Below are 22780 nucleotides of genomic sequence, written 5' to 3' on the forward strand. Positions count from 1 at the left end.
TTGGTAAATCAATGGTTGAAGTCTAACGGACTACACATCGGTACGTTGGACATGTGGTCCCACATTTTTAATTAAAAATATCGTCAACATGGGACCCACTACCCTTAATTGAGAAATGTTGAGAAAATGTCTATGCTTGATTAGATAGAAATCTGGTAGCAGTGTCGTTTTTGTGAATTGTTTATAAATTTATTTCAAATATGATCAATAATATTTTTTATTAAATTTTATTTGAAATAATCGAGTCATATTCATAGAATCTCTAAAACAGATGTATAATGCCTTGGGTTGAGCAATATTAAGTTATATCTCCTATAACTCATCATGAGATATTGGAAAAAGTAGAAGATCAAATATGCAAATTTAAAAGTTAGTATTACATCACAATATTTGTAAATATTAATGATTAATTATCTTTTTTTACTAACGATAGTGAATAAAGTATAATTTGATTATATTTTCATTTGTGGTTCTAAGGTAAAGTTCCAAATAATTAACTTTTGTACAGTAATCTCAATCGCCAGAGTTCCCAATACGCATCCAATCCGATAGCGCGATTGAATTAGTGGAGTTGGCTCATTTCTCTACTTTTTAAAACTTGGTTTTATAGGCAATTAGCTTTCAGGCATTCTCTGCTTTCGCCGAGGCATAATTCAATAACACAATGTGGTTTGAGCTTCTATGTGGGTTAGTATCCTATCGGTTGATACGAAGGTTTTTCTACGGAGATGACATCGATGAATTGGAGTCCTCTGACTCGGATGCCAAGTTCATGGTTGCCTCCAGGTCTGTTTCATCAATTTGATACTGGTTTTGAGTGGTTTCTTTGCGAAATGGAGAAATTTCCATACTTGGGTTTGTCTGTAATCTTAGTCGCTTTTGGAATTCTGTAGAATCGAGAAGCTTTATGGAGGGAAGGTCTATCTCGGTCTTAGGATCCCAGATGCTGATACGGGTACTCGACAGAATATCGATATGGTTCTTGTCACTAAAGGGTTGGGATTTCTCCTCTCCTGGCTCCTGGGTTGAATTCTGTGAAGAAATTGGATCAATTTCTTTGGGGGTGTTGTAATTTGCATTGCTTGCAGGGAGTTGATGGTGGTATCAGTCAAGAATTTCTCAGGCTTGGTCGGGATTGATGACGATGGAACCTGGATTCGTACAGATGATGCAAAACACAAGACAGAGAGGTACCCTGATCCTGTGAGTCTCAATTTTTCATCTTCTTCCCACTTTTTCTGATGTTATCATTATTTGTTTGCAACACAATTCAGTATCCAATTTCCCAATAGCAAATTGAATAAATTAACAAATTAGTAGGGAGTTCCCAAAAGCTCCCCTCCCTCTTTACCACAGTCCTGGCTATAGAATTCATTCTCAGCTGCATTACTATAATGGTGAAGATGGGAACGCTGCTGGTGTTTAGGCAGTTCATATACTAAGTTGAATGTTAAACAATGTGAACAGACAGTGAAAATGTGTGAGCTTTTAATGTTCTATTTGTATGAATCCTTTCTCCTTCCTAGTCAATTATGTTCTAGATAGAGAGTTTCAGGTCTTTTAGGGGATCATGCATCAATGTCCTCTTTCGCCTTGGCTATTTATCTCGTACTAGAGGCTCTCCATGAGTTGCTCATATTAGGTTCTGAATGTAGAATGATTAAAAGGGCTGGGATTAGATGTGGGGGCTGATGCAGGACAGGTTTAGAAAATATGAAATCCTGCTGGTAATGACCTCCAGAAGAGGTATAGAAAGCTAGTTAATCTAGTAAAAGCTTTTCAAATCAAGGTAAAATAATTGCGCATTTTGGTGGGATTTCGACCTGCATCGAAACTGAAAATATTTCAGTGCTTCGGTATTTCAATAGCAAAAAATCTGGTCCATTTATGTGAAAAATGAGAAATGGACATATTTGTGGCCAAAAACTAGAATTTGACCCCGAAACTTCAGGGAGTGCCTATTTAAGCATGATTACATATTTTTGAATCATTCGATTGGGAAAAAAACACCCAAAGTGGAGTTTGGCTTGTGAGGATGCTAGTGTATGTCATAGCCTATTGTATCATTTTCCTTGGATATCTTATCTTACATATAATTTAGTCCTTAAACGCACAACATTCAATGAAAACAATTGAAATATAAATCAGGAATTAAGATCCCTACTATTAGAAGTGAAGCCATTTATCAAAAAATGTCATCTTAGACACATAATAAATCGACTCGACCTTATCCTAACTAAATGGGGTTGCTAACATGGATCTCTAATTAAAAACATATTTGTTATCAGTCCTAAGCTATGTATTTTTTTCTTACCTCTTCTCCTAGAATCATTTTGGGCATACCCTTGGCTCTTTTAGCTCCTTCGATTTGAATCAAATCACCCCTCTGTACTGAAGCACTCAAAGGCTTTCGTTGCACATGTCCATGCCACCTCGAATGACTTTCTCACAACTTGCCAGGAATTGGAGCTGCTTCTAAATTGCTACAGGAGACACTAAATGCAATTTACAAATTGACCCCAGTTTTTATTCAATATTGCAAGTTACGGCCCTGGTACCACATAGAGTTATGAGGAGGGCCAAAACCACTAGAAGATCGTTACTGCTTGTGTTACGATGTAACTGTTTCTCCAAATGTACCACTTATAAGACACATGGCGTACTATCCAAGAAGTAACGCTCATATTTCATCACAACAGCCCTATGGTTGGCATCATTAGCATGTGCAAGGTAACCTAATCTAGGATATGTATCATAATGATTGGGCTGTGTAGACGCATATGAAGACCTATTGTAACTGCTTGATGGAGCTATCATATATGGTTTGGAGGCAGGTATGAGAAGAGACTCTCCATAAAATCAGTCTTCATGTTTTGACTGACCCCATGCAGTTGCATATTCCTCGGATTGAGTAGGAAGAGCCATACTTTCCATACTGAGAACTAGAGCAACTTGGGGCAAAAGATGGTGAATGCCATTGCCCATATCCACTACTCTCCTCCAAATTCAGGTCTCTCAGAGTGCAATACAATCTCAAAGCATCTATATCCATTCCATCTTCTGCTTCATCTAGTTTGAACTGATTGTACGGACCTTTGTAGTAGCCTCTACGGGGGCACATTCACCATCGTCAGCATATTGGGTGGCATGGTTAAACTGAGTCTCCCTTGTGAATTGGATGGGCTCATGTTGTTCCTTTTCCTCTCTTTGGTGTTGATGGATTCAAATCATCCCCACCTACAGGTGGATCACCTCCATCATCACCAACATCAGCAGGTCATCATCATCTATTGCAGACAGAGACGGTGTATAAGTGTGTCTGGAATGCAACCAGTCGACGTCTTCCTCTTCATCTCCTCTATCAGGTTGGGATTCAAAAGTTCATGGTGTCTGTGAGTGAACGTGTCCCTTGTGTGACGTAAGACCCATCTTCTCTGCAATTTCAGAGTTAGGCCTACTAATGCAATCTCGGATTCGAAAACCTCATTTGGGATTGCTATGGGCCCATCCAAGTGCCTAAATAGGTCAATATGTAATTGGAGTGGCAGTCTGATCATTAATCATAATTTTCAAGGGGTTACTACTTGGCAGGTAAAAGGGTAGGAATTGATGTCGAACCAGTCCCCACCTAGTCAATTAGAAACTAATTCCATGGTAGGATCTTTCACTACCATGATGGCACCTCAACTCCAATTTCCAGCAACCAGAAACAACAGTACTCTGAATATCAATGGAACAAACTTGTATGGATCACATTGTAGCATCAGCAGTGGAATGGTATCTCGATATCTCTCCACAAATTACTGGTTGCAGATTTAATGAACTAGAAACTGAAAGAGAAATAGAGAAGAAAGGGATAGGAAAAGGGGGAAGGGTCTCTCACCCATGGCCTCTCACCATAACTCTCTCACAGAGCAACTGACTCACTCAGCACTAGCACAAGGCTTCTTTTTTCTTTTCTCAAATCGTTGGAGGGTACTCTTCCTTCTTCTTTATTAATATATTGCAATTACAGGGAGATAAAAATAGAAACCAGAAAAATAAAAAATTCTATGCGCAGCCTTATAATGCTACCAAATTGTGCTTATACTCCCTGTAACAAACCCAAGATCTGTAACCACTAACCGGGGAGAGGAGAGAAGAGGGTGAGACTATCAAGAATAGCAGAATCGTATGTCTTGCAGTCCCCTATACCAGGTTATTATATATTAGCCAAAGAGTTACATGTAATAAGGTAACTAGTACCTTGTACAGCAAGAGTGTGAGAAAATAGAAATCCTTATCTAATTAGGAAATATAAATCTAGCCTAACTAGGAAATTAGACAAACTAAAGAAGCAAATAACCCAACTATATCACGTTGGGACATTTCTGTTAGAGTGCAATCAAGAGGCCTTCCCCTAGTTCTCTCTTTCAGGAAATAACCCGCTCTTCTGCCTCACTTAGTGGTCAGAAGTTGAAGCCGACCTGCCCTCTTCATTATTAATTTTAAAGTTTGTTTCCCATATTCCCTCCCCTATAATCTTAATCAATCGTTGTCCCTTTATTTTATTATTTTCGTTCCAAGTCTACCCCTGTTTAATCTTCCTAAACCCCTTTATATCCTGATGCAGATCGATTCCTAGGACTGAAATACAGCTGAAGGAATCCTCCAAGGCCTGGTCTGCATGCCACCTAAAGTGGCCAGTGGGGCTTTTAAGCCAGTCAGCCATGCGGCTGGAGTTTCTGGTTCTCCCAAAACCAGATCGTGGGGGTTATTTGGATAGCTTGGGCTCCAAGCTAGTCCTTGGTCAAATTTTGGTCAAAACAAGTTGATTTGTTTCCTTTTTCTTATTCTAAGACTTCTTTCCCCATGTTTGTGAGTTGCCAGAGTGATGTTTCGGTCTGAAACTGGACACGCACCATACCAAGATTGTCCTTCGATTTTCTAAAACTTGTGGGCGAGTTTTTTAAGTAGGGGAGAGCTGGTGCACTGCTGGGCTGTTAATCTAGTAGCAGGACAGGCCCACATATTGTCTGGTTCACGGCAACTTGATGTTGTCTGGTCCCCAGCAACCTGGTGCTGACTAGCTACTACCTGAGACCTCTATTTTAGGCTCATAAGTGCATCGATATTTGCACTTTATCAGTCTTTGTTGTGAAACTTATTACCTATTACCTGCCTTCTTTTGAGAAGAGTTTTTGATGTAACTATTGGATGCTACACTGTTATTTCTCTCCTTTGTGGAGATGATTACCTACTATATGCCTTCTTTTGAGAAGAGCGTTTGAGATATACAATTCTGCTATTTTGATAGTCTCACCCTCTTCTCTCCTCTCTCCAATACTAGTTACATATCTTGGGTTTGTTACACGCTACCTGTGACCAATAACTAATTGAAGAAGGAAACCCTAGTTCATAGAAGAAGAAGAACTAGGGTTTTAATATGGTTTTTAATGAAGATTTAGTATGAAAATGAGACCTGGTATCGATCAATTTCTACTGCTGCTAGAGCTGATTTATTTCCTTCTATCGTTTGCTGCTATTTACTGAAAACACTATCGATTTTTTGAGTTGATCTGCTGGAGATTGCTTTAGTCCTTTGCTGCCACTGTGAACAACTAATATCGTGCTGATTGCTCATATTGGATGTTGCTATTGATCTACTGCTATCGACTCTACAGGTTAGAAATTGATTTTTTTTCTTCGATTTTCTGCTCCTACTGCTTGATGCTACACTGCTTGATATGTAAAGTTTTTTTGCTTGCTATCGTGGTTTCCGCAATGAGTTCCTGGTTTGAATCAATTCTCCTTCCTAATCGATTGCTTGGCTTCCCAGCTGGTTGCGTGAGACCCTGCTTCTAGAGTAATATCCCAATTGTTTCTGCCTCCTGGTTACATCCAGAGGTAGGAGACAATTAGGCCTGAGGGTTTCCTGGTTGCATCACTGTCCTCTTGACACTATATTAGGACTGTGGGTTTTCCTAGTCCTATTAGGACTCATACAGTTAGAAGTTAGCAATTAGTATCAGTTTCCTATTATGTTCTATTTTGTTCTTTCCTATTCCAAGTAGGAATTGTAATAGCTGTTTGGTTCTTTCATATTCCTAGTAGGACTTGTAATAGCAATTCTATTTAATGAATAAAGGAGGGCAGCCCCAATATAATCGATTGTGACTCCCTTTGCTCCACAATCGCAGGTCTCCCTCTCTTTTTCTTCTCTTCTCTTTACATGGTATCAGAGCCATAATCAGTAGCTGGTTTGAGAGTCGTTCCAAGGTCTCATGCTAGTGGTGAAACTCTAGTTCTAAGGTTTCAATAAAGATGATGAACTGTATGAAGAACATACCTACTGCTGCTAATTTTTTGCCGAAAATTTATTCTTGAACCATCGATTTACTGCTATTGGTGTTCGCTGATCCTTGAAATTGTCACGTTGTCATCACCGATTTACTGATTTGTTTATTGGGGTTATATGCTATGATTTTTTATTGTTGCTGTTGCTGTTCAATTGCTGGGATCGAGGGTCCCCTTGCTTTGTCTGTTGTATTGCTCTAAGGGAGACTCTAACTTCATTACTGCTGCTGCTACTATGCTGCTATTTCTGATCGACAAGGATTGCGGAATTTTGTTTGAAGTCGATTTGTAGATTCAGTTCTTATCTCCGGGTTTTGATGTTGTTTTCTGCCATAGTGGCGAAATCATCAATTGTCATCGAAAGAGTTATGATAATCTTGCTGCTGCTGATCAGAGACTTCTGATCACGATTCTCTTGCTGCTGCGATTTTGGTTATTAACTTTTGCTAGTAAGACTCCATGGTTTCTGCCCCTTTCTTCCTTGTTTCTCGGTTACAAAAAGTGAATAAGGAGACTACTGGTTGCGTGACTGTCAAGAGGACAGTTTCTTTCTTTCTTTTTATTTACATTGGTTGCGTGAAAGATATTTAGAGTTTATCTTTCCCTTTTTATTATTATTCATGTTTTCCTAAATTGCCCCCATCTTTCCCTTTATTTTTGACCTACCCTTTAATTACATATGCTTCCAAGTCTACCCTTGCACAATAATTCCAAACCCTCTTATGCCCTTGCTTGCCAATCTTTCAGTTTGGGAATACTTTGAGATTGATGGATTAATTACAAAATTGCCATCAACTTTGGATTAATTGAGTTTCATTGCTTGAAGTGGGTCCTACCAAACCCAATTGAGTATTTTAACCCAGGGATTTGCATCAACAAGGGATTATATGAGGTAATTACAGAATTGCCATTGGCGGTATATTTGCTACTATTAGGGGGAGATTAGAAATTATTTTGTCTTGTGTAGTGCTCTTGGTTATGGGATTTTTTGTGACGGTGGTTGTTGAAAATTATTTATTCTTGTGTACTACTACATGTGACAGGGAGATTCAAATTATTATCTGCTCGATTTGATTTATTGTATGTTCAAGGTTATGTCTACTCAAGATTATTTCGTTTGAAGACGTATATGTTCGTGTCTGTCCTCAGCAACTATTTTATCTTTTGAAGGTGGTATATTTAGCAGCATGATACTGTTTCGTATATTCAACAATTTGATATTGTTTGGTCCCCAACGACTTGATGCTGCCTATTTATCTGTGGAATTTTCTGTGAGATGTCTGTTTGGGGAGATCTTTGTTTGAGGCTCATGAATGCTTTTGTGTAGCTATTAGGAGCTACAGTTTTTGTTGCAGTGCCTTCTTTGGGAAGGACTTTTGATGTAGTTGTTGGAGTCTTTTTTTGGATTATATTGGAGTGCCTTCTTTGGGAAGGGCTTACATCACAATTGGAATGCCTTCTTTGGAAAGGGTTTTCATTGTTGTTGGAGTGCCTTCTTTGGAAGGGCTTTTGTTGCTTTTGAAGTTGCTGATGGCTTTATAATGGATGATTGGAGTTCCCTCTTTGCTCATTGGAGTTCTTGTTGGTCCAAGCTGGAGCTTTCTTTTGTTATAATACTGCAGCTTGAAGGAGAGTGTTAGAGGTCTATCAAGAGAAAGGAGGAGTCTACCGCAAGTTGCAGACTCCTCCCTTGGGTTTTCCTAGTCCTATTAGGACTGATACAGTTAGAAGTTAGCAATTAGTATCAGTTTCTTATTATGTTCTATTTGTTCATTCCTATTCCTAGCAGGACTTGAAATAGCTATTTGGTTCTTTCATATTCTTAGTAGGACTTGTAATAGCTATTATATTTAATGAATGAAGGAGGGCAGCCCTAATATAATCGATTGTGACTGTCTTTGCTCCACAAATCGGTCTCTCTCTCTCTTTTTCTTTTCTTCTCTTCTCTTTATAGGGACCAAGTAGCAGCATAAGGTTGTTGGGGACAAGATAACAACATCAGGTTGTCGGGGACAAAGTAGCAGCATCGGTTGCTGGGGACCAAGTCACATCACATTGTTAGGGACCAGATAATATCATCCGGTTGCTAGTGACCAAGTAGGTTGCACTATTGTTGAATATAACCATCTTCAAAAGATAAAACTGTTGCTGATGATATGAGCAAATAAATAATAATCTTCATTGAAATAATCTTGAGCAGACAAGAATCCTCCAACTGATGACCTGAGCAGATGATCTAATAATCTCCAATCTCCCCCTCACATGTAGTATTACACGTGGACAAATAATGCAAAGAATGTGACATAAGAATATTCCATCACTCCATATCCCAATAATCAAGAGAATCCACAAATAAATCCCAATAAAATAATCTCCAATCACCCCACACGGTAGCAAATAAAATTCTAGATAGGAGAAATAAAAAACCTCCAATAATAGCAACAATATACACCACGCCAAGAAAGCAACCCTATATTGATACCATTTGATGCGGATCCGAGGTTTTGCTACCGGACTCGGATCGCTTATGGGCCCATCCAAGAGTGCACTAGCCAAGTACTAAAGAATAATGACGGTTCTTGTAAACAAATTGAAATTTCAAAGGGGAATGTCACTCTCGTAAAATAACATGGAATCTTTGATAGGGGTGGAAAGATTGTAAATAAGGGAAACTTCAACTTAAAAGAAAGAGACAAAGGAATGAAGTGTCATGTGTTAATGCAAAGGGTAATCTTGGAAGAGACTGTAAAATATAGACAAACTATAATAAAGGAAGATGTGAGGGGTATTAATGGAAACTAAAAGAATAAAGGAAAGTAACAAATAAAGAAACCAAGAACAAAGTGTCATGGAGAAAAGAATAAAAGAAAGATTGAAGAACAATTGTGGAGAAAAGGGGTTCTAATGCGGGCCCGGTGGGCCCCACGAGAACCAACCCGATTGGATGTGGGCCCAATTAAATACTTAGAAGCCAAGGACTAGAAACAGTAGTAATTTGGTAATTAAAAGGACAAAGGTTATGGGAGGGTTTAGATTTATTGATAAGAGGTAAATTAGGACAGGGAAAGACTCAATGGCAGGCTGTAATAAAAGGAGAAAGAGATGGTCATTAATATGGGAGGTAAAACAAAAGAAGGACTTTTACACAAAAGACAAAAATCTAAAAGACTTCTTTAATTCCCACTTTAGAAGAAGAGAGTAACCGATGAAAAGGGAGGGTATTCTTGGGATAGAGGGTAAGGAAGGGACAATACATAATTAGAATAGAAGGGAGGGGTATTAATGAGATATTATAATAAAGTCAAAGCAAGCCCCATTTTATGAGGTTGTCTTCAACCTCACGACAGCCATGGAAGTTTCGTTGAACACCAAAGAGGAAGTCAAGCCGCAGCCCATGGAGTCCCTCTCAACAGCTATGAAATTCCAGAACCGTACGTTAATCGCCTATGGAGAGGCAGTCTGTACCTAAAATCTGGAGAGGAAAGAAGAATCACCAAGGGAGATTCAGCCCTCGAAGTCTGATCTGGGCGGTGGTTTCAGGTATAGTTCTGAAACTGTTGTTTAATCTCAAGACATGAAGGGAATTACAGGCCAAAGCTTGGGTTATTTGAGTCGCCCAGGTAAGGATCTCTTTTGCCCAAGGTTTCAGGCTGGACAGATTAAAGATGAGGCTCTCGAGAGCTTCTTCTTAGATGAACAATACCGTTAGTAGAGAGTCGTAATTGTAGCAGGGATATAAAGCCAGAGAAGAAAGAGGAGAAGGGGGAAGGGCAGGGGGAGTTCCAGAGAAGATGGATAAGAAGAAATAAAGAGGGAAAGAAGAAAGACAGCAGAGGAGGGGAGATAGAGGGAGACCGCAGGGAAGAGGAAGAAGAAGGGGAGGTTGGGGGGAAGAGAAGCAGGCTCGTAGGCAGTAATCTTAATTTTTCTTCAATAATCAACTATTCTTCCCATGAATTACATGTCCAATATATATTAAAATAAAATTAAAAAACCTTCTAATTAAAAATAAAAAACTATGATAGAAATAAAATCTCCTACACCTGAGCTAACAAAATAAAGAAACAACTAAGGACTCAAATAGGGAACAAATATTCTCAAATAAAAATAAAATCCTAAATATTCTATTAAACTTAGAATCCAAATTAGTAACTTGGAACCCAAATTGGATCTAGGTCTTGATCCGGGTTCTGGAGCAGGCTTGGGTCGATCCATCGGAGTGCTGCTGCATCAGGTTCTCTTCAACCTTATGACTCTTAACCAAGGCGGAACACCAGATGATGCTGTTCATGTGAGAGTTCTCTCTCACGAGGACTCCAATCAAACCAAAATTTCAGGCCATGAATCCCAATACTCTATCCCCTTGAATGCGATTCATAAACACCCCATAGAACAGCTGAGGAGTTAATACTCTTAACACAGAAATCATACCTGCGGTAGAGGCAAGAACAAGTCCGAGATCGACTGTGAAATCAACCACTCCGGCAAGTTTTGGGATTCCAAATCCAACAATATGGATCGCCGTAAAGTACAGTATTAACACCCCAAAATCTCAAGTTTAAAGGATAGGGAAAAAAAGAGCTCTAAAAATTCAATAGTAGTATATAGCAGCAGAATATGGTTCCATGTATGAAACCCTTACCAAATTGGCAGTGAATGGTGGAAAACAACAATATGGAGAACAGCACAGTAGCAACAGTAAAAGATACCAGATAAGAAAGCCCCCCTCCCTCTTTTTTTGGTTACTATATGAAGCAGAAGTCAAAGGTAAAAATCATCTATTTTCTTCTTCTTCTTCTTCTTCTTCTTCTTCTTCTTCTTCTTCTTCTTCTTCTTCATGGCTCTGATACCATGTAACAAACCCAAGGTCTGTAACAAATAACCAAAGAGAGGAGAAAGAAGAGAAAGAGAGACTGCAAAGAGAGGAGCAGCTGATGTGTATTTGGCAGTCCCTCTCATTGTGTATTTATAATAATCAAAATAACCTTACAATCAAAGACCTTGTGGAAATAGGAAACATAGATCCAAATCTAGCCAATTTAGGAAAAAAAAGTACTAGCCTAAGTGATCCAGAATCGATGCTGTTGAACCGGGTTGACCCTTCAGACAATCTCAATCGAGATGAACCAGGTCCGATTGGTTTTTTGGATTCATTAGGATCTTTAGGATTTTATTTTATTTGGGGATTATTTGCAATCTTTTAATTTGGGTAGTTAATAGTCAATTAGGGAGTTATCAGTTTGAGTTTATTTTGTTTTTAATCTCCTTAGTTAGAATTTAGGAAGTAATTTGAAGTTGCTAATTTTAGTTTTAGATTTTCCTAGGCAAGTTTTAATTTTCAGTTATTATATAAGAGCATGTAATCCAAGTTATTAGACAGATTGAAAAGATGAATTGAGTTTGAGTATTTGTGAAGCTTGCGGGTGTGTGTGCGTGATTCTTCTTTCCCCCCCCCTTTCTTAGTGTGATTTCTCCCTCTCCCCTGCAACTCTGAGAGCCATCTCAGGGAGTTTTTCCCTACCGTACCGGCCCTCCGTCACTAAGTCTAGCCTAACTAGGAGAATATAAACCAAATCTAAAGTCAACAACTAATCATGATAGGGACATACCCTCTTATCGTGACATATCTTAACAGTAACTATAGTAGAAAATGAATTATAAAGCAGTTTGGAAACATCAGAATTAGTGGCAAAATAGTAAAGGAAACACCACCCGGTGATAGCCTCAGGGAGAAATCTCTAAACACTAGAAAGATTCAGTTCTTGGCACATTCTTGAACACCTTGTTCGGCATTTGCCAAGGACTGAGGACAAGTTGATCTTGTTTGGGGTGAAGTATTTGTGTATACTCTATAAAGCTTTAGTGTTGCCTTGTAGTTGCTTATGCTAGCGTTTTTTCCTTTCTTGATAAATGTCTTCGTTATTTATGAGGAGCGATGCTATGACAATCCTGGGTCAACTATCTGGAGATTCCCCAATGCATTTGTGCCACATGGTATCCCCCTATTTCATTGCCTTCTTTTTCAGTAACTTTTGATACCATGAAATCCAATCTAATGTGAGGATCCTCTAGATGGATAACCCTAGGATTTCCTAAGCATTTCGCATCATAGTTGTCACGATGCCTAGGTGAACCAAGGCAGTCGGGGGGGGGGGCAGAATTTAAGGTGACACCAGCAAGGTGCTTGATCAAAGCCTGCCTGGACAGGCAAAGCCTGGGTGATGCCTTGACAACTATGTTTCGCACATGGTTCAAGATCTCGTTGAGATCTCTTTTTTTAATTTAGCGAGATGAGATCATAGGCGAGGTGTAAGAATGATAAGATCTCACCCAAATCTTGCCTCTCTTTACTTTTTGAAGAAAAAACACTAAGGAACAAGAATTTTGGTACTTTTGCTTGAGGATCTCCATTCCTACCCTCATTGAAACTTAAAGAGTAGGGATATTGCCTCCTCATCCACATTTGGAGTTACTTTTCTTATCAAGGACCATTTTAGATTAAAAAAAAAATAATAAAATAATAATAATAATAAAAATAAAAATCGAAAACCCATTTTTTCATCGAAAACCCATCAATACTTGTTGGTTTACATTGGTTTTCTTTATATGTGATGCATATCACTGGTCTATGGATTCATGGAGGGTAGTAAATTTTTCTGTTTAAATAATTGATGCATAGTGACCTTATGTTGTTATGTAGCTTATCTTATGCCATTTCAAATTTTCAGTGTATGTTAATGTGACTCATCAGTCATCTATGCTAATTGTTAATCAATTAAGTAAATATCTATGATGTCTTTTAAATTCTTATGATTATGGTGTGTCATGTGTTGATTGTGAAATGTGGATTGTGCAATAGAGCATATTAGCCTAGGGTCAGAAGAGTCAGAGACTACTTACATAGGGTACAGAGTCAAAGTACCATTTTAAGTTTGTTTTTTAACAAACTGATGTTTCCATTGTGTTTAGAAGTCCTAAAATAGGGTAAATACCTAGTTATAGGGACTACAAAGACCATATGGCCACCAAGACCAACCACCAAAACAACCACGAAAAAATACATGATTCTCAGCGAGATCTCGCTTTTTTGGATTAGTGAGATGGGGGGGCGAGAGCGAGATCTTAAACCTTGGTTTCGCATTTATGAGCAAGAACAAGAAATTCTTCTTTTTTCTTTTGTTTTCATTTTCAAATTTTTGAACTAAAAATGCAGTTGTGACTTTTGTATTTCAGGTTCTGGAAACTAAGAGACAAGTTGCAATTCTTCAATCATACTTGGAGCAAAGGGGTGTAACTTTTCCAGAAGGATATATATCTGGCAGAGTTGTACTCCCAAATCCAAACTGCAGGTTTGTATCAAGGCCTTCCTTTTTGGTCTCTTACATCTGTAACCATGGGGACAGGTAGATCCTGCCTGGAACTTACCAAATTATAAAACATTTTCCTTAAATATTCAATGCGCTTGATGTGATTGACCAATTTCCTGGATAATATTTTATCTCCTGCAAAATTTGGTTATAGATGAGAAAAGTGGTTAAACTGGTTAATAAGGAATTTACAATCCAGTATCTTGATTTGGTGCTGTACTGAGTAGGATTTGCTAGTGTTTTTTTCTTTTGTTTTTTTTTTTTTTTTTGGGGGGGGGTGTTACATCACCTGTAGGTTTTTTTTTTTTTTTTTTTACATCCTTCTGGTGCCTAAGGATTTCTGGAGGTATTTTCTTTTACTACTTGGAGGGGTTAATTCTCTGGTGTTAGATGTCTTCTGTGTAGGATGCACTGATGTTTCTAACCTGTCATTTTCTTTGCACTTCTCTGATTGAGCTAGTGTTCCTCTGCATCCCTTTTTCTATTCCCCTTTTCTTTTTGTTGAAAGGTAAAATCCTACCAGTCTTTCTTGATAAGTTAAAAAAATCCCATAGGTAAAATCTGTTATAGACTTTTGAGTCTAATGAAAAGAACTATTAGAATAAAATTTTAATGGTGCGAGTCCTATAATTTAAGATTGACTGGTAAATAAGGCAAGGTAGCTTTCCGTTCCCTGTTTGTTTCCCCTAAAGAAAATTTAAAGTGTAAAATTTTCTAAACTTTGTAACTAAAAATTTTATGTCCTGAAATTTTCATGCATTTTTCTTGTACAATCAATCAGAGTTTAGTAAAAGCTTGGGTCCCACTACAAAACATTCACTGTCAAAGGATAAAATTGTTTAATCGTCCATATGAATTTTGTGCATATAATATTTATGCCTTTTCTACCTAAAAGCATGAACCCTACTTTAGATTGTTGTATCATTATTGTTGTTGCTCCTGGTTGTAATTTATTTATGTATTTTTTAAAGACTTAATGGGAAATAAACACCCCCAAATTTTACATTATTTTATTTTACTTATGCTCATGACACATGTTAAGGTGAAAAAAATGATCTCAATGAAAGGCAATATTAACTTTCTGGGTGAAAGTCGCTTATATCCCGTATACTTAATTTATTTTATTTTTCTATGAAACTTAATCTTTTTTGCTGATGCCTTCTTCTAGGATTATATATTCAACAAATTTTCCATCAGAAGTCATTCCCTTTGACAAGTGGGTAGAGCTAGAACCAGAACCAAGAAATTTGTTTTCTGGTTGGATTAAGGGTGCATTTCGTGGAGGAAAGAAAGCGATGCAGGATGGAATACAACAGAAGCTTCATTTTATTCTTAGCACAGCTCCAATGTGGGATAGGTTTGTCCTGGTCTGAGCCTTGATAGCATTCTTATATTGTCTTATACACGTAATCTGATATTTCTACCAAATGTAAGTTTTATACCTTTCAGATGGTGACCATAATGTACTGGTGCTGTACACAGTAGAGGAGTAGAACTTCCTTGACCTTAGATATTTCCTGCATCAAAATTCTATACAATTGAATTGCTTGCTCCCACAGTCCCACCACCCATGCCAAAGCTTATAGATGAGATATTTTAAGTTAGAAATCATTTAAATGCATCAATTTTTGGGTAGACAGTTTTCCTGTATTTATATTTTATGGAAAGTAGAAATTGATGTTCTTTCTTTGGACCACATACCCACTAGGATATTTGGGTGTTTTGATTGAAATTTGTTTGCACACCTTATCATTGTGTTGCATCTTTCATATTTATTGCAAAGCTTTTCCCTGCTCTCTTTCTTCTTAATAAGAGGAAGATGAAGGAAAAGAAAAAGGAACAAAAAATGGAAAGGACAGTTATTGGGTGCCTGCTTTCAGTAATGGAGAGCACCCCGGTTTTAAAAAAATTGAAAAAAAGGCTGATTTGGGTATTTCTGTTTCATGTAAATTTCTTTAATCGGTTATGGAAATGAAAAGCAATTTTGCATATGTAACAGGGCTCAAATTGTGACTACGAATTGCTCCCATTTCTTTCTTACATTGATTAATTGTCTTATCCAGCAATGGCATTGAACTTATTTGAATTTCTGTGCAGGTTGGAGCTTAAAGATAATAAGAAAAGCTTTCTTGGGGAATTTCTACAGTTCAAAGGGAAGCGAGAGGATATGGAAGTTCTGAGAATCATAAAGAGATCAAAAGTTAGCCGGCTAGTCATCCAGAAGTCGGCTATGTTTCGTTTTGGTAATTAGAAAGAATTTCTTTTGCCTTAAGTTGGTAAAAGGGTGAGGAACCATATATCTCATGGAAGGAAACAGCCATATAAATAATTCAAGAAGCACTAGAACAATACTCTCTAGATGACTGTTATCAAACTTGCCGTTTTTAGGATGGCGGACCTGAAATTCAAATCAAATTGAGAACCTTAATCAACCATTTTAGAGTAGGGTAAGTAACCCATATTTTTTTCTTTGGGGGGAGGGGGGCGTTTATGTTAAAAAAACTTCAACTTCCAAGAATATTGGTTGAATGATCTAGCTGAAAGGTGGTATGTCGGATTGTTTCAAGCTTTTTGGAATGAACATCTTTTACTGTATGGAACAAATGACAAGACTTCCTCCTTCACATGGATGAACCCAGTTTCAGATCCTCTCCAGCTGTGCTGGGCACCCAGTGTGCCTCCAACGGCTGGGAGCACCTTGGGGATTCTTGCTGAAAGGTGGTATGTTGGATTGTTTCAAGCTTTTTGGAATGAACATCTTTTACGGTATGGAACAAATGACAAGACTTCCTCCTTCACATGGATGAACCCGGTTTCAGATCCTCTCCAGCTGTGCTGGGCACCCAGTGTGCCTCCAACGGCTGGGAGCACCTTGGGGTGCGTGCCCTGGATGCTCCCAGCTGTTGGAAGTGGCTGGGCGCCCAGCGCAGCTGGAGAGGATGAGAATCCATGAAACAGTGTCCCAATAGTAGTAGCTTTACATGAAGAACAATGGGAGTAAACTGACATGAAATTAGATACCAAGAAGTGGTTCAACGATGAGTGTGCATGGTTTAATAACGTAGTCAGTAGATTGACCATATACAAATTGAAGTGCACATCCACTTCTTCACTCAGATAATTTTATGGGTGACGTCCTTAAGTTACTCCTGCCCTTTTAGATAATGGATCTGATTTAATGGAGAAAGTCCCTTTCTGGAAGGGTGTCAGTTTAGGACCAGAACCAACCTGTTAAGAACCGGAAACGATCCACCCATTAAGTTCGTGGTCTGGTTCTGGATCTGAATTTTGGAACCGATTAGTAACGGAATGGGTCTACCAACGGGTCCAAAACTGAAAGACCAATTTGGAACTGGAACCATCAGGACCTGTTTAAAACTAGCATATAATCATATATTTGGTGTTGGTGATTTGGATTTAGAATTTTGGATTTATTGTTATGCTTAGTAATGGAGACTTCCTTTTTAGTAATCTGATTCATATTTTTATTTATATGCTTTTGTATGGATATTTGATTATTTGTATGCTTGGGAGTGAATATTTAGTTATTCGTATGCTTAGGAATGGATATTTGATTATTTGTATGCTTGGGAGTGAATATTTAGTTATTTGTATGCTTAGGAATGGATATTTGTATGGTTAGGTAAATTTTTTGGAATTTTGCACATTATTATAGTTCCTGTGTTAACAGCATAAATGGGGAGAATACTTGATTGATCTAACTGATCACGCAAGCCTTTTATTTACAATAGACAAAGAAAGATAAAAAAAAATTACACAGATGCCCCTCCATCCATCTGACTTACACTAAATAGGTTTGGTGGAGGGGGGAAAGGACTAATGTGCTCTTGCGGCACTTAAGCACATATTCTAACACTCCCCCTCAAGTTGGCACATAGATATCACACATGCCCAATTTGACTAAACAAGGAGGAAACACCTTCCCGACTAACCCTATATTGAACACATTAGCTAACCGATCACCAGATTTCACAAAGGGAATACAAATCAAACCAACATCCAACTTCTCTTTGATGAAGTGTCTATTAATCTCCACATGTTTGGTACGGTCATACTGTAGTGGATTATGAACAATACTAATAGCAGCCTTTTTATCACAGTAAAGCATCATAGGAAGACGAACATGTACATTAATATCATCCAACAACGTGCGTAACCACAACAATTCACACCCTTGTGACATAGAACAAAACTCTGCTTCAACACTGGACCTAACCACCACATTCTGCTTTTTGCTGCACCAGGTGACAAGATTCCCACCCACAAAGATATAATAACCTGAGATGGACTTTCTGTTGGGTGAACCAGCCCAATCAACATCTGTATAGGCTTCAACTCTAAAATGATCATGAGTATATAAAAGGATCTCTTTTCCTGGAGCTGACTTCAAGTAATTTAAGATACATGTAAGTGCCTCCATGTGGGAGGAATAAGGATCATGTATAAAATGACTTACCAAGCTAATAGCCACCAATTTCATGTTGTGTATGGGAGAGATAGATCAACTTTCCAACCAACCGTTGATAACGGCCTTTGTCCACTGGTTCACCCTCATTTTCCTTGAGCCGATTATTAGCTTCTACAAGAGTATTAGAAGGATGACAACCCAACAATCCAATTTTAGATAACAGATGAAGGGTGTACTTCCTCTGAGAAAGAATGAGGCCCTTGGAAGATCGAACAACTTCAATCCCAAAAAAGTACCTTAGTCCTCCAAGATCTTTTATCTCAAACTCTCGACCAAGAAAGCCCTTGTGACGACCAATCTCGACACTGCCATTTCTAGTTACCACAATGTCATTCACATAGACAATGAGCATAGTAACTCTATCACCAAACCTTTTTATGAACAATGTGTGATCAACATTACTCTGCCTGTACACCACAAAGATCATTGCCTTATAAAACTTTCCGAACCATGCCTGAGGTGACTATTTCAACCCATAGAGAGCACACTTCAATTTACAGATCTTTCTGAGTTCCCTCACTAGAGAATCCTGGTGGAATATCCATGTACACTTCCTCATTGAGCTCTGCATAGAGGAAAACATTTTTTACATCAAGTTGTTGGAGATCCCATTCCATTTCAGATTTACAGCACATAAGAGTAAAACTCGCTCAGAATTCAGCTTGGCAACTGGTGTAAATGTCTCATGGTAGTCGATTCCATGTGTCTGAGTGAACCTTTAGCCACCAGCCTAGCTTTGTACTTGTCCACTGAACCATCTAGTTTTTTTCTTTACCACGAACACCACCTACGCCAAATTGGTCTCTTTCCAGGAGGAAGAGTCACTAATTCCCATGCATCATTCTTTTTTAGGGCTCTTATTTCTTCCACCATTGGTGCCTTCCATTTTCCATCTGCAAATACTTCCTGCCAATTTTGGGGAATATGAACAGAAGAAAGAGAGGACAGAAATGCATGATAAGAGGGAGAAAGGGAATTATAAGAGACAACATGGGATATGGGGTGTTGATTACAAGTCCTAATACATTTCCTAAGAGCAATAGGTTGGTCAGAAGGATGAGTTGTACTTGATGACATGTTAGGCTCAATAGGTTCTGGATCCAGAGCTGGCAAAGGGATGTGCAAAGGTGCTGTAGTGGTGGTGGTGGTCTGAAGTTGCTTGTTTCTAGTGTGGACCCTTGCGATACACCTAAAGAGTGGAATTATCAATTTGCCTTTGAAATTCTCTAATAGTATGCTGACCCCCTGAGGCCTGAGCTGGAACAGTGATCTCTGTCTCCCCTTGAGCGAGAACATCAATCTCTGTCACCTAACTCTCTTTCTGAATATCAAGATCTTCAAAGGAGGATGATGGATACACTGGTGGAGCAAGTAGATTTGGCACATCCTGAGTCACCTCTTCACTATCAATACGAGACTCCCCCTAAAGAGGTGGCAAGTAGTAGCCAACAGACTCATGAAACACAACATTCGTGGTGACTATAGTATGCCAACTAGGAGGATGGTAACATTTGTATCCTTTCTGTGTAGGGGAATTACCTAAAAAGATACACTTAATGCTACGAGGTTCCAATTTCCATGGTGAGTGATGATCACTACCATAGTAGTGAGGACAACATCACTCTAATACTGAGATGGGACTTGTCTGGAAAACATCATTGCTCGGGCAATGTCTAGTAAATTCCGGTTCTTGCGTTCAGACCACTCTTTTTTGAGCTAGAGTACCAACGTGGCTAATCTGATGTATAATCCCATAATCAACAAGGTACTTTTAAAACTGGCCCTCTATGTACTCTGTTCCATTATCACTTCAAAAAATTTTCAGAGTAGCGTTGAACTGTGTCTTTCCTTTGCTAATTTTGTTTATAATTTAAATGTGGTTAGGTTTCTCAAAAAGATATGATTTGTTTCCAGATTAATGGTTAGGAGTTAGAATTCCTTTTGTCACCCTAAAAGAAAACTCTAGGATTTTTTTGCTTTCAACTCCCTCTAAAATTTTCATAGCTAACGTGATAAACTACAATATGTTCCAATTACATTAAGGCATCGTTTGACAACATTTCGTTTCTGTCATTTCTGCGTTTTCTTGTTCCCAGAAACGAAGAAATAGCCTAAAAAGCGTGTGATAAAGTTGTTCTGTTTAACCCGTTTCTAGAAACATAAGTCAAAATTTATGCCTATTTACAATTCTAGAAACGACTTTAACGAAACAAGTCCAACTTGTTTCGTTGTTTCTAGAAACAAATTTGAGAGAAAAAAAAAGCTGTTGTGCCCAATAAATCTCTCAACTATTTAAAGCTAAAAGAGGCAACCGAACCCTCTCTCCCTTTTGGGCATCCGATGATACTATTGGGTTTTTTAGTGGCATTATGTCTACAAAAAAAGTTTCGAGAAACAGGTTTATCAAACACCAAAAAATCCGTTTTTGTTTCTAGAAATTGAAAATTCGATCTGTTGTTTCTAGACATAGAAACAATAGCAACATTATCAAACGGTGCCTAAATTTCTATGTGCCTAGAGGACCTTTTCTATTTGATATCTCGTTTTATAATTATTTGCATAAAACCACATTGAATTTTTTTTGGTCTTCTTTTCTATGCTTAGCTATTAAAGAACATGTTTGATATCTCATTTTGTATGGGATAACATCATAGGATTTCGGTCCTATTGCGTTGGCCTTCGGGATTGGAGTAATGATTAACAGGGACAATTGGGGGCATTTATATTTAATCGTCAGAGGTGAAATTATTGCATTCGTATTTGGGCTGCACGCGTTCTACATTGATGAATTTGACGAGTTTATAGCCTTGGCCGACGGGTCTGGTAATCTTTTAAAATTTCATCTTGATTCTATGTGAGTTAATAACTTTGGCCGATGGGTTTGGGTAATCTTTTAAAATTTCATCTTGATTCTATGCGGATTTGTGTTGATTACAGAGTTTTCAATGTGGAGTTGTGTGTTCGAGTTGTTACTTTCGTGCTTATTGGGGTTGTCAAGAAGTCGTTATCTCATTCCTCATTTCATAATAGTAGGTTGCATGGTGGATGATTTTGGTTGTAGACATAATGCATGTAGGACATTTTCGCTTGACTGATCTATATGGTACACTAGGTAGACAACCAATACTTTATTATAGTCTTGTTATAAACATGTGCTTGATTTGTTGTGGTGCGTCAGGTTGACAACCGACATTTATTATAGTTGGCCATAACCCGTCAATCTTTTTGCATGGATCCTTGCACTCATTCTTGCTTGGAATCTCCATGTATCCGACCCCATTAAGTTGGGATAAGGTTTTGGATGTTTTGTTGTTGCATTGAACTGGTCTGAATCATCTTATGGAAGTGCTCAAAACAATTGAACACCTCACTCTTGTGGTGCATCATATGCACCCATGTTGTCCGTGAGTAACAATTAATGAAAGACACAAACCATCGTTTGTTAGAAATAGATGTCCAGTGAGACGGACCCCATATATCAGAGTGAACCAAACGGAAAATTGAATAACTTTTATTTGATGGAAAATAGTTGGAATGAGTTTGTTTAGCCAGAGTACAAGGTTCATAAAAAAAATCATCCTTATTACATGGCTTAACTAATTGCGGGAAATAAAAGAGATAATGTCCCAAGTGTAGGGTGTCCTAAACAATAATATTATTGTTGCAGATTAGAGGAAACATAGTGTAGCTAATGAGGAGTAGTAGAAACTGCAGTCGTAGGGAGACAATCATCATCAAGCAAATAGAGACCACATTGCACCTTTACACCTTGCCACATCCAATTGTCTTCTTTGTTGCCAGATCTTGAAAAAATGCAGTGGGAAGGACAAAATGTTACTTTACAGTTTAAGTCCCTAGTAAGGCTACTAATGGATAGCAGGTTAGTAGTAAAATTGGGAATACGTAAAACTGAATTTAATGTGATAGATGAGGAACATTAAATAGAACCCTTTCTAGAGATAGAAGACAAGGTGCCATCTGTGACCCTAACTTTTAAGTACTAGTGAAAAAGGTTGGAAGAACTGGTCATATGATTAGTGGCACCAGACTCAAATGATCCGAGGACTGGAGACTACCGATGCACAGTGACCACCAAAGAAGATGCATGAATGGGCAAAGTTGAAACCTGAAGGGGCTGAATTGGTAGGAGCTGATGAATTGGAAGCCTTGAGCATGTGCCTGAAAGCTTGGAGTTCCTCCTAGGAGAGACTAGTATCAGTTGTAGATGGTTTGTCAACAATTTCAGCTTGATTAGCCTTGTTCTTGGATTTACCACAAGTAAGCTTTGCTTTAAAATAGATGGTTTCTCATGTAGCATCCAACATGTTGCTTTGGTATGGTGTGACTTGTTGTAGTGTTCACATTTCACCACCTCCTTGGTAGTGTTACTCAAGGTTCACGGTATCAGGTTTCAACCTCTGGGGAGACCGAAATTTTGGTGGAAACCTGAGAAATTTTGAGGATACCAGGGAATTTTTCTCGGTATGGTGGAAACTTAGACCGCCAAACAGTTTTTTTTTTGTCTGATTTTTTTGTGTACAACCTTTTGAAACATTTCTAACACATTCACATCATTAGTTTCATAAAA

The 22780-nt window shown here is 38.3% G+C and overlaps 1 protein-coding gene across 2 annotated transcripts in view; it reads left to right on the forward strand.

The window, feature by feature from the left end:
• The first annotated feature begins 499 nt into the window (after nucleotides 1–499).
• Nucleotides 500–22780, forward strand: part of LOC122076610 — a 28923-nt gene continuing 6642 nt past the window's right edge. Inside the window, exons 1-6 of one of the 2 annotated variants that reach the window (XM_042642005.1) lie at nucleotides 500–786; nucleotides 894–995; nucleotides 1089–1203; nucleotides 13570–13685; nucleotides 14872–15060; nucleotides 15801–15946. In XM_042642005.1, the coding sequence (XP_042497939.1) occupies nucleotides 665–786; nucleotides 894–995; nucleotides 1089–1203; nucleotides 13570–13685; nucleotides 14872–15060; nucleotides 15801–15946 (790 nt within the window). In that variant the 5' untranslated portion in view covers nucleotides 500–664. The remainder of the gene's footprint in view (nucleotides 787–893; nucleotides 996–1088; nucleotides 1204–13569; nucleotides 13686–14871; nucleotides 15061–15800; nucleotides 15947–22780) is intronic. The other variant, XM_042642006.1, reaches the window with a different exon arrangement.

The sequence above is a fragment of the Macadamia integrifolia genome, chromosome 4, assembly GCF_013358625.1.
Source record: "Macadamia integrifolia cultivar HAES 741 chromosome 4, SCU_Mint_v3, whole genome shotgun sequence".
Classification (NCBI taxonomy): Eukaryota; Viridiplantae; Streptophyta; class Magnoliopsida; order Proteales; family Proteaceae; genus Macadamia; species Macadamia integrifolia.